The 12,422-nt window shown below is 44.7% G+C and overlaps 1 protein-coding gene across 1 annotated transcript in view; it reads left to right on the top strand.

Annotated features, from left to right (window-relative positions):
• Window positions 1-332: 332 nt before the first annotated feature.
• Window positions 333-12,422, top strand: part of KAT6A (lysine acetyltransferase 6A) — a 31,164-nt gene continuing 19,074 nt past the window's right edge. Inside the window, exons 1-3 of the mRNA XM_034070535.1 lie at window positions 333-412; window positions 2,163-2,212; window positions 2,326-3,096. Coding sequence (XP_033926426.1) covers window positions 2,494-3,096 — 603 coding nt within the window. The 5' untranslated portion in view covers window positions 333-412; window positions 2,163-2,212; window positions 2,326-2,493. The remainder of the gene's footprint in view (window positions 413-2,162; window positions 2,213-2,325; window positions 3,097-12,422) is intronic.

Here is a 12,422-nt window from a genome sequence, read left to right as displayed (position 1 = left end):
CCGGCCTCGTTACTCCAGGCCTCTCCATCGCTTCGGTACCTTTAAATCAGGAAAAACCCCGTCACTGTTCCAGGCCCGAGCTCAGTTAAACCCCAGAGATGGATTTCCCTGCTCACAGCCTCCAACCACCCGTTACCCCAGCGCGGCCTCCCCCGGTGCCCGTACCCTCGGTGGCGGCTCCGGGGTTCCCCTCATGGCGGCCCCGCTGCCCGCGGCTCTTCCCCGGCGGCTGCGGCCGCTCCCGCCCCGCCGCGCTGTTCCCCGCGCGCGCCCCCGCCCGCCGCGGGCTGTTCCCCTCCCACGCCCCCTCCCCCCGCCGCAGAGCTCCGGACCCAAGATGGCCGCCGTGTCAGTTTCGGGCTTCGCCGCCGTCCGGCCTTTGCCTCTCGGTTCCCGTCTCTCGCAGGCCTCGGTGAGTAGCGCCGGTGGGACCGGCCCGGCTCCAGCGGTTGGTGCCGGCGAGCTCGGGGCAGGCGGCCGGCGAGAGCCGTGCGCCTGGGGAGAGGGAAGGCCCACCGGGCGCTCCAGGCTCGCGGCCTGTTCCGGCCCCGCCGCCGCTCTGCGCCAGGCCCGGACCCGGCCGCCCGCTCCCCTGGGCCCGCCGGGCCTACACCCTGGGGAGGCAGCGGCCGCAGCGCGGCGCGGATGAGGCGAGCGGCGGAGGCCGGAGGGCTGCGGGCTGAGCTCCTGCCGGGCTCTGGCGACAGAGAGCGCGGCTGAGGCGGGCGAGGGCCCGGCCGAACCGGTACGAGGAGCCCGGCTGCGCTGCCCGTTCCGGTGGGGATGGAGAGCGGCGCAGCGCCCGGCGGGCTGCCGGTGCTGCGGCCTGCACCCCGCTGCTCCCGATCCCGCTGCTGCGAGCCCCTCGGCTTGAGGCAGTTGCACCCCTCTGGGCGCCGTGCTCGGGGCCCGCCCGGGGCTCGGGGTCGGGATGGGGACGGGCGGTAGCAGGTGCAGGGGCCGCTTGTCACGCAGATCGGAGCCAACGAGCGCCCCGGCGCCGGGGCCGTCCCGGTGTCGCCCCGGCCTGGCCGGGCGGTTACGTAACGCCCTGAGCGCGGAGCCCCGCGGGGCCGGGGCGCTGCCTCCTCCTTGGCCCGAAGTCCCGGGCGCAGCGTGGGTCTGTCCGCGGGGCGAGCTCCGCGGCCTCGCTGCTCTAAGCGGTAGTTGTGGAGTGTTCCCAGCGTGGAGCTGTGCGGTGGGGTCCGGTGTCTGCATGCGGATGTGTTCTGCGCCGTGATAGATTCTTCGGTACTTGCTAGAAAGCAGAATGAGGGGACTGTGCTGCTGTGGCTGAAACTTCCCTTGCAGAAAATCGCTATTCCTTGTGATGAGCAGTTTGTGTATCCTCGTTTAGTGTACTTCTGCAGTAGAACTTCAGCACAGCGTACTGTTATCACACTTGGAAAAAGTCTTTGTCAAAGACAACTCAAGGCTGTGAAGAGCTTTGCATCCTTCATCTGCATGCTTAATTAGCAGTGTCATAAGCATCCCTTCTTCATTGTGTATGGTCACCTGTTACTTAGTTCTCGAGTGTTTTCAGTGTGCCTCATCTATACTGAAGATTATAATGTTGTACTCTTCTTTTCTATGGTCTCTGAAAGTGGAACATTTAATTACAATCTCTAGTTGCATTTCTTCACTTTTTTTTCCTTGATGGAACATCTCTCGTTGCTTTTCTTAGCAGGAGGGAATCAGACCTATGATTATGCTTCTGCAAGAGCTCTGAAAGTTTCTTGCTGTTTTCTCAAGCTTCTTGGGTATTCCTACTGCTTTCTATTGAAGTTTCAGGCAGTGTCTTCCATGTGTTAAAATGAAGAGAGCTGCTGCTTTTTTAAGATCTTTGTTGTGTGCCTCCCCCGGCCCCCAAATGTTCATTTATGTTGTGCTGAGCAACGATATAAAACTTGGTATAGAATTTATACTTACTTACAGATGAAACTAAAAAGGACAGACTTTTTTCTCTAGGTTGTATGAATTATTTCAGTGTTAACACATGCTTTTATTAGTAGTGAAGATAAAACCTTAGGTATTACTTCAGTGTTTCAGAACTGTAGTAGTAGATTAAAAGTCTGCTTTGTGTGCAAGAATATTGGCTGCTAATTTGTTTTCCTCTGTTTCTTGTTTTCATTGGCAATACCTCTCTCCTTGTTTTCTTCCAGGCCTGATGTTACAGTTCTTCCGAGTGTGAGTGTGCAGACCAGAAGCTGAGGTGAGATATGATGAAATCTTTATGCGTTTATGGAAAAATTTTATCTGAAGTTGTTATGGGATTTATTGGGAAGAATGAGGAAATTTCTAATTGTTTTGCTATTCTGTCTTCAGTGTGAAAACAAAGAATGTTTGAGCAAGGAGGAGTAATTCAGAACAGAAAACGTGTATGCTATGGTTAGCTGGTTCCTGTCACTCGAGAATCTGTTTTCTCATCGTGTGAGACTTGTTCAGCATCGGGATAAAGGATAACGACTCTATGGATATACAGAATCCTTCACCATGGTAAAACTCGCCAACCCGCTGTATACAGAGTGGATTTTGGAGGCAATCAAAAAGGTAAAGAAGCAAAAACAGCGTCCTTCAGAGGAGAGGATATGCAATGCGGTGTCGTCTTCACACGGTTTGGACCGCAAAACTGTTCTCGAACAGTTAGAGTTGAGTGTTAAAGATGGAACTATTTTAAAAGTCTCCAACAAGGGTCTCAACTCCTACAAGGATCCTGATAATCCTGGGAGAATAGCACTTCCGAAGCCTCGGAACCATGGCAAGTTGGATGGTAAACCAAATGTGGACTGGAATAAACTTATCAAACGGGCAATTGAGGGCTTGGCTGAGTCTAGTGGCTCATCCTTGAAGAACATCGAGCGCTTTCTGAAAGGGCAGAAAGATGTGTCTGCGTTATTCGGAGGTAGTGCTGCCTCCATTTTTCACCAGCAATTACGATTAGCTGTCAAACGTGCTGTTGGCCATGGAAGGCTTCTTAAAGATGGACCTCTGTACCAACTCAACACTAAAGCAACCACTAATGCTGATGGGAGGGAGAGCTTCGACTCTCTTTCCTGTCTCCCTCCAGTGTGTCTCCTTCCCCATGAAAAGGATAAGGTAAGACCCAGTTTGCATGTTTTCTTGTCATCGATGAAATGTGTCAATACAGGGTCACAACTTGAGGTCAATGATTTGTTTAACTTGCATCTTGTAAGTTAGAAATCATTAATATGCTTTTAGGATTCTACTGTGACTGAAATTCTGAGTGTGATCAGAGGAAGCATAGTGGATTTGTACATGTACCTCAAAACTGTGCGTGAACTATTGTCGGTGATTTACCTCTTAATACATACAGTGGGGTTGAATATATGGGGATAGGCTCAATCTGGTTATGTTTATAAAGCATAGGATGTGAGCCTTCTCACTGTAAGGTGAGGTGGGTTTGCAGAGCAAAGTTGAGATCATCTCTAATTTTCATGTTTTCATTTGACTGCCAGTTAAACTTATTGGAACAAAACTGATATAGCGACGTGCTGATTAGCAGTTGTCATAGAGGCTTTCTTTGTTCACAATCGAAAAAGCACTTTCTGTCCCAGGACAGCTTTGCTGGGAAGTAAGAAGAAAAGGTATATGGGATATAGCAGTTGAAAAGTGCAGTCAGAGGATGCAGAGAGTAGAAATGCTGGAATGAGCACTCATGGACTTCTCTTTCCTTCTGTGTGCCTGCCCTCACCTGTCTTAAATATAGTTCATTATACAAACCAAAGTATTTTTCTGTTGTTTTCTTGTATGCTTTTTCTCTCTCCTTTTTTCCATCCTTCTGCATGCCAAAGGTCTTTGACCCTCCATTCCTAATGATGAAGTTGTTGGAGTAAAATTCATACCCAGGCAGTATCTCACCTGTCCTTGTGTTGCTGTAGAGGCAGTGTAAAACAGAAGTCTCTCTTGGTTTATTGAAGGCCAGTCTGCCAATAATTCATAACTTTGTACTGCTGGTCTCCAGGGCTTCTAGAATGTGAAATTACTTTTCCTATCTATAATAAGTACATTTTTCAGCAGTGTCGAATCTTTGTTGTTGTTGTAAATATCCACTTCAGGAATGAGTTGAGTGTGTGATGCTCCTGGTATTCCAGGTGAGCTTCACTCTCTGGTGAGAGGGCTGCTTTATGGTCTATTAGACTTAAAACTACAGAAGTTCTGATTAAACTGTGGGAGCTCTACTGTGAACACAATACTTGGCTAGTTAAAGTATGGTATTGTGAGCTGGTGGAACATAGGAAATAGGTATTACAGTGCTGGAAATCCCAGCAGCTTCCTCTATCCTTTTTTCAAGTGTTCTGTCTACAAGTGTTTCCTATGTACTTTAGTGATACCTGTAAGGAAATCAGTGTAGCTGTAAAATGTTATGAAAACTGGATGTGAAGAGGCCTAGCACATGAAGCACCTGACTTGAGAGTGGTAGAAACAGTAGAAAACGTGAACTGGGCATATTACTATTAATGCAGCATGTTTTGCAGCCTATTTGGTCATCTTCTAATGTGCCAAAACCAGGGACTAGCTTGATACTCTTTCAGATGAACTGTTTCCTGGGGTTTTCTTAAAATAGGATATATCACAGAGTGGTGAGTGATTAATATGGGCTACTATAAATACTGAATTTGGTCTGTGGTTTGTTTTTTGTCCCCTGGAAGAACAACTCATTGAGTTCTTGGGTGCATAAACCCATGCACATGTGTGCGTATGTGCATTTTGGGGTGTTAGATATGCTCCCTGATTCCACCTGCTCAGGTCTGAGCAGCTTGAGCACTCAAAGTATTGTTACTAACATTAGGATGCACAGTAGCTATAGCAGAAATTTTACAAGGCATTTCCTCAATAAATTCTTTTAGGCTTGTGCTTTTTGGGGTATTTTTGTTGATTTGGTTGCTAGTTTTTATTTAGTTATGGGTTTGTGTGTGTTTGTTTTCAACGAGCATCTTCGATTCCTGCTCTTTATGTTCTCTCTGTGCTGTGTAACCCGTGTTGAGTTTTGTGGGAGTTTAAAGCATTTTGAAGATAAGCTATTAAAGAAACATCTATGTAGATTCTGCCAGCATTAATTGACTGACAAGTCAGTGGAAGCCAAAACTTCAGCTCCTGTTCTACAGGAATTTTAAGGCAGTTTTGCTGGTCTTGTTTGGGGTTTGTGTGTGTGTGTTTTTGGGGGGGTTTGTGCAGACATGTAAGATTTTCCTTCACTGTTTTGTGTTAAATCTCAACCAATTACACAGATGCAAAAGGCTTACTGTGCTGTAGTCATTTTCTTGACTTACTGGGAGCTTGAGAGTGGAGAGGGTTTTTGTTTTGTTGGTGAGTTTCTCTTGTGTGTTTGGTTTGGGTTTCGGTTTGTTTTCCTTTCTTTAATGGGATTATTCAGTACAGATCCTTCTGCAGTATGTGACAGTGTTTCTTGTGATTCTTACAAGAGCCTTGGCAATGAAACATGAGAAAAAACTCAACCTCCCAAACCTGAGAAATCCTCATGACCTGTGTCTTTGCTGCTGTTAGTCTTTTATCTTTGCACTGTTTGGTCTTTAACATCTGTTTCAGAACTCACCATGTAGCTCATGATCCAAGTTTATGAATCTTAAAGGTGTGATAATTCTTCCTTTCATTTGTTCAAGTAGCTTCCACTGAGCTGTAAGTGTTTACCTGTCTGTTTGATAGTAGTGTCACTTTGCCTAGAAGTGAACATTCAGTTCTGGCTGTTTCCCTGTGTACTGTGAACCTGATGAGTACCTTGCAGGAGGTCTATGAGAGTTGAGGCTTACATGGTTTAAATGAAGTAAAGATAAAGCTGCACTACAGAAGCTATGGTTAGGAAACACTGTTTGCCTTTTTTCAGCTCATTTTTGTTCTCTGGGTGTTCTGTAAGTGCCACATTCTAGCGTTCAAGGGCAAAACCAATGGCAAGTTGTTATGGTTTACCAGGTAGTAATGACATGCTGCTTCCATGATGGTTTTGAAATCCTTGGCCTACAAGCACAACTTTGATGAAAACAAGCAAACAGGAGAAAACCCTGCTGATGGGCAGAGCTCAGTGCTGAAACTTGCTTATCTGTTAGTGAGAATGGCTGACAAAAGAAGAGTTGTCTTTCATTTCAGTTTTAATCACAATGTGTGCCTTGGTGTAGGATTCACAAGTACCTACTTCTGTCGTGGAAAGAGGGGGGGGATGGTGGCAAATTATTGCAGTACCTAAAACTAAAGGGAATTCATGCTGAAACTGTAATGAAAGAGAAGATGGTTGAGTTGCTGCCTCCTGAGTATCATGCAAGCAGTATCACTTCCACACAGCTGGAAGTAAGGAAATGCAGATGTTAGGGCTCCCACATCAGGTTACCCAAAGAGGTAATAGGTGTGGAGCAATATATGTTCAGCGTGGAGTCCACCATCCATCGATCCTGTTAAGGCTAGACTCTTAAATAAGTAATCCTACTGCTACAGTGCAGTTGTTACAGGAAATTTCTGGTTAAATATGCATGAAAGATTTCTTTAAAGCATAAGCATCACTTATGTTTCATTGTGTAATTAGTGTACTTGCTATAATATATATAGTAAAAATGTATATAGTATATATACTATATATGTTCTATATATATATTTAGTAAAACTCAGGATGTTTACTTTTGAAACTATTTTGTTTCTTGTGTGAAATTTGCTCTATGCCAGTATTTGTTAAGAGGAACAGTTTTATTCCATGAAACTTCCTCCTAATTGCTTTTAGAAATGCTTTTTCTGAGCTGGGAGAAGAAAATCTTTAGTGCTGCTTTGGAAACCATAATTTACCTTTAAATGAATCCCAGATTTGGTTTTGTCACCTTTATAAATGCTAAACAGAATAAACAATGGTATTTAACATATACTGGCTATTGAGGTGCTATTGGGATTAGAAGGGATGATACAAGTATGCAGGAAAAGCTTTGAGAGTATCTTGATGAAGTTTTCTGGGCTATTTCCCCACCACTTCATTGGGTTTTTAGTCGTGGAGGTTTTGCTGTTGGTTGGTTTTGGTTATGATTGATGCAGGTGATGTAGAGAGGATTTAGGAAGTTAATCTTCCTCAAGCGGACACCTTGTGGCTTTGCCAGAGGTTACCACAGTCATTGTAAAGATAGAACAAGTGGTGTTTTGCTCCTCAACTGCTACGGTTTGCAGCCGAGTTTATTACTATTAAATGAAATTGTTGGTTTAAGTTAATGTTCTGTGTTGTGAAATTGAGCTGCTGCTGGAGGGCAGAGAGGGCAGCGCAGGGCAGGAGGGAGCCTCTGCTCTCCTCTCAGTGTGCCTCGGTTGTGTGCTGTTGTGTCAGCCCTGCAACCTGCCAGACCTTGTTTTAGCTGGACCACGAATGTGTTCATTTCTTTGCTGACCTTTTGGCACAAGAGGTGTGTTTCATTGCCAGACAAGAAAGACTGATTTCTCTCTCCTGCAGGCACTTAGTCTGAAATACTCTTATTTATGTGTTTGAAGCCTGAAAAGTAGCAAGTATCTGATGCTTACATATGGCTATCAAATGCATATTTATGTCTTTACTTGTGAGAAACTCCTTATGCAGTAGCATGTCGCATCTTCAGAATGCTGGGGAGGATTGTGACTGGCAATATTTTAGGTCTTTTTTGATTAGAAACTTTGAAATAAATAAATTTGTGCCTTTTTTTGTCTGCTATTTTGTTGAATCAGAAGAGCTCACTGAATCTGTGCTGGTCTAGAAAGCCCTGGATCATCTTACTGAGCAGTTCGCATTGGTGCAGTAGTCTTTATAGGGCTCTAGTACCTAATAGTTAAGTCATACCGTGTTGGTACTGTACAAAAGTGTAACTGAAGTGTCTTGTTTTAGGAAGTTGGCATTTAGTGTGAAATAAGACAACACTCGAGAGCAAAGCATAACATTATCTGTGTAACAAATAAAGGTCATGGTATACTAGCTACAGGCTGAAAATCTCAGTTGTGTCTTTTAGTCATTCCTAAACAAATACATTTATGGGTTTGAGATTACAGAAAGTCATGACTATGATGGCAGCACTTACTACAGGGTGTATCTGCCTTTGGAGGCAAGCACCATGATTTTAAAATTGCATAGTATGATGGTGAAGTTCAAAGGAGGAACCCAGCCACAGCTTGAATACTAGCTGTATTGAAACCCCTGCTAGCTCAGAAAACAGTGCTTGTACAGAAGTCCAGGCAGACTGGGTTACCTTGATAAATGCTAACACTGTTATGGTATGCACTACTCTGCATGTCTTGGGTATCCTTTCATTGTCAACAAAACCAGTAATAATGTATTTAACAAGTAAGAATGAAACTTATCACTTGTGTAGTCTGTGCATGAGGGTTTTGCAGTAGGACTACAATTAACAAGGGGTGTTGTTGTGGTTTAAGCCAGCAGGTAGCTGCCAAATCTCACCAGTGCGTTGGGATGGAGGAGAGATGGCAGGGGGGAGGAAGTGAAATTTGTGAGTTGAGCTAAAGGCAGTTTAATAGGACAGACAGGGAAGGGAAAGTGAATAATAGTGATGATAAAATAATTATAATAACCAAAACAAGTGATGTCCAATACAGTTGCTCACTGCCTGCTGAGCGATGGCCAGGAACTTCCTGAGCTGCGGTCCCTGACCAGCTTTCCCCCTAGTTTATATATGGAGCATGACGTCCTATAGTCTGGAATATCCCTTGGCCAGCTGGGGTAGTTGTCCTGGCTGGCTCCCAGCTCCTTGTGCTCCACAGCCTGCTCACTGATGAGAAGCTGAAAAGTGGTAGAATCAGAATGGTTTGGGTTGCAAAGGACCTTTAAGATCATGCATTTCCAACCCCCCTGCCATGGGGGTCCTTGACTTGGTGTAAACGCTGCTGAGCAGCAACATTATTCTCATTCTAAATCCAAAACATGGCACTGTACTGACTACTAGGAAGAAAATTAACTCTGTCCCAACTGAAACCAAGTCGACTATTTAGTAGTTAATATAGTACTATTACAGTGCAAGGATTACTGCACTATTACAAGGCTGCTACAATGCAGTAATTAGTGCAGTTGAAGAGGAAAGAGCTCTTTCTAGGTACACTGTTGTGAGGAACCAAGCTATAGTAAGATACAGGTGTTAAGGCTGGAAGTTCTTGGTAAAGACAGCTTGTTCTTCTTCTGTTGATGCTTGTTTTCCAAGCAAGAATATGGATAGTAATAACTGATCTTCATTGCACTCTCCTTGAAACTCCTTTATGTCAGTTAAACCTGGGCATGGCTATAGCAACCTTTAAGTAAATATCTTCCTATTGTCCTGCAGTAGAGCTCATGGTATAAAAACACTATTCTGAAAGTGCTTCCTGAGAAAAAAAAAGGGAAACTTCTGAGGCTGAAAAAGAGGAGGAATATTTACAGCAGATTGCCTGTGCTGCTCTCACGTGTTCCTTATGGCCCGTTTCCTGCTTTTGTGGTGTTATTTATATCTGGTGGTGCTTATCAATCACTTTAACTATGGGTTATTATACATGCAGCATCCGTTAGGCTTTCTCTCTTGCAATTAATAGTTCTAGATCCCAATGTGCACTCATGCGTAGCACATGAAGACAAACTTCTTTTATCTGTTTAGAGAGATCCTATGCTTTGAGGGCATTATAGTTGTTTTGGAGGCCTTTAAGCATGCAACAGCTATTGCTGTATTGTGCCCGTTTTAGGTTAATAACTGTTAATTCCATGTCTTAAAGCAAAGAACTGTCTGTTGCTGGTAAGGAAGCTATTTGTGGATTGGTTTGTTTTGGGTGGAGTACATAAATGATCTGCAACCAGAACATTGTAATTACATTTTGAGAGCTCACCCTTACACTCCAAGGGTGCTCTTCAAGCTTTGGCTCTCGGCTGGAGGAGGATTAGGATTCCCTCTCTTCCAGCTGGTTCTGGAGAAGGCTATAGTTGTCTGAAACAAGTCGTTGTTGATAACAGATGGCCTCCATCTGCACTCCCTGTAACTCTGGAAACTCAAATGCTGAAGGATTTCTTTGGACTTGATTAGGGAACAGGTAAAGTAGTTCTTAGTAATGGAGCAAACATAAGCAAGTCATGAAAGCTGTGGAGGATGCTGTGAGACCATGGCCGTGAACTTAAGGTGAAATGGTATGGAATGATATCAAGAGGGTCTCTGACAGTGTTCAGAGTAATGGCAACTTAAAGGCAATGTTTGTGAGTGTGAGAAGACATAAGGGTTGTGATGGATACCTACATCAATGGCATACTGCTGTGGAGGAAGTGGTTTATACTGGCATTCTCTGAAATAGTTTCAGCAAATCTGAGGATAGGATAGGTGGTTAAGAAGAAGGAGACTAATCCAGTGTGCTGGCTGGTTCCCCATTGTTAGTACTTTCTGTTCTGGAGACTGTTGACAGATAGGGAATGGCACATCTCTGAAGTTTGGTTAATAAAGGAACCTTATTTATTACAGAGCTTTAAAGTGTAGTCAGGTAGGGAGGAAGGTGGAAGCTGGAAAACATCACTAAATAAACAACTTGATTTCAGTGTTAGCTTTCTTATGTACTGAGGGAAGTAACAACAGAGGTATGTTTGCTATACACGGAATCATAGGGTTGGAAACCTGCCATGGGCAGGGACACCTTACACAAGACCTGTCCCCCAAGGCTCTGTCCAGCCTGGCCTTGAACACTGCCAGGGATGGAATATTCACCATTTTTCTGGGCAACCTATGCCAGGGCCTCAGCACCCTCCCAGTAAAGAACTTCTTCCTTATCTCCAACCTGAACTTTCCCTGTTTTAGGGGAAAGATAATTCTGGTGCTCTTAGTCACTGTGTTGCACTGACTGAGCTTCAGAAGCTGCTGATCATGAAGGTGCATGTAAAATCTTGAGCATGATCTCGTGCAAAGCAGCTGCACTCCCTTTGTACAGCTACCAGGTTCTTATTCTCTTTTAAATATGCATTCATAAAAATACAGTGCCTGACTGCCTCACTTCACCTGGGTTTGCTAAATCTGGGTATCTTTGTATGGGTGGCTTCCAGAATACAGCTTTGGGTAGAGAAGACTTCAGGAACTCCAGCTGCAGAGCTCCTGAATCAGTGTCAAAAGAAGGGAGTTCCTTTATACTGCAGAGAAAGAAGCTGGAGCCTCCCTTCCCTCCTGCCCCCCCCTTCAGGCAGGAAGTCCTGGCATGTGATTCTGATTGTGACGTACAGATCTCAAATTGTTTTAATCCTCTGATTAAAGGACTTCTTAGCTCTGGGAAGGTTATTTAACAACTGACTGTCTAAATATTGCCAGCTGACATTCTCTGAAGTTCTTAGCATGTGCATGTTTAATAGTAAGACAGTTTGAGTGTCAGCTCCAAGTAGTAGTCCTTTTTTTGGTAGCTTTTTAGATGTCATAACAGCTGCATAGAATTCAGCCTTTATATACTGTACTAATATCTAAGCTATTACCTGTAACACCACTTTACTCCTGTAGCAGCATTTCAGATGCTTCCTCCATTGTAATAGTCCTTCATATATTTCTTTTCATCAGGGACTGTAGTGACAGGACAAGGGGTGACGGGCTCAAAATAAAACAGGGGAAGGTCAGGTTAGATATAAAAGGAGGAAGTTCTTTACTGTGAGGGTGGTGAGGCGGTGGAATAGGAGTTTCCTACCTCACTTTCCTGAATTAAGAAGACTACAAAGCAGATGGATTGACCAAAACTAAGCTTTAAACATTCTTGCCTGCCTCCTCTCCATAGGCACTTCTCTGTAGCCATCTTTAGGAGGGGGTACAGCCTCTGAATCCATAGGGAGCACGGTTGGTTTCTAGACATCCTTTGTATAGTAACACCATGTGCCGAGAGGCTGGCAGGCTGCGGCGCACTGTCAGTCCAATTTGTTCTGGCTCCCTCCCTCGCTGAATCTGGTGACATCACACACAGAGATGTGCTTGCGAGAAAAACAGCAGAAGGAGTTGAATGGCTGCCAAAAATGTGCAGTATGAAAGTGAGCTGGCTGCTCCCAGGCTTGTTTTCACGACTCCCTCATTGTGTGCTTGCGTTTTCCACTTGCCAGGATGTTCTTTGCTGAACAAACAGAGCAGCAGTGAAATCGCTCCGTACTTAGCGCAGCCTCATGCAGCAGCCTTGGAGGAGCAGCCTCATCTCCATGTTCAAAGTCATTCGTATTTAATAAGTTATTCTAAAGCATCATCTGTGAGTTGGTTCTTCCAAAGCTTAACAGTTTTTACATGGGGACATCCACATTTGAAGGACTGGGGCAATGGTTTACATCTACCCTGAAAAGTTGCATGAATGTTCCAGCTTTGCTTTCCCAAAGGATGCAGGATGGCCACTGAGATGAGGCTAGCTCCATTTAGGGCCACTTTCTGGTACTTTCTGGTCCTCCTGTTCGTTTTATTCAAGGCAGAATAAATTGCAAGACAGGC

This window comes from Melopsittacus undulatus, chromosome 18 (assembly GCF_012275295.1).
Source record: "Melopsittacus undulatus isolate bMelUnd1 chromosome 18, bMelUnd1.mat.Z, whole genome shotgun sequence".
NCBI classification, from domain to species: Eukaryota; Metazoa; Chordata; class Aves; order Psittaciformes; family Psittaculidae; genus Melopsittacus; species Melopsittacus undulatus.
This window is presented reverse-complemented; position numbering and strand designations above follow the sequence as displayed.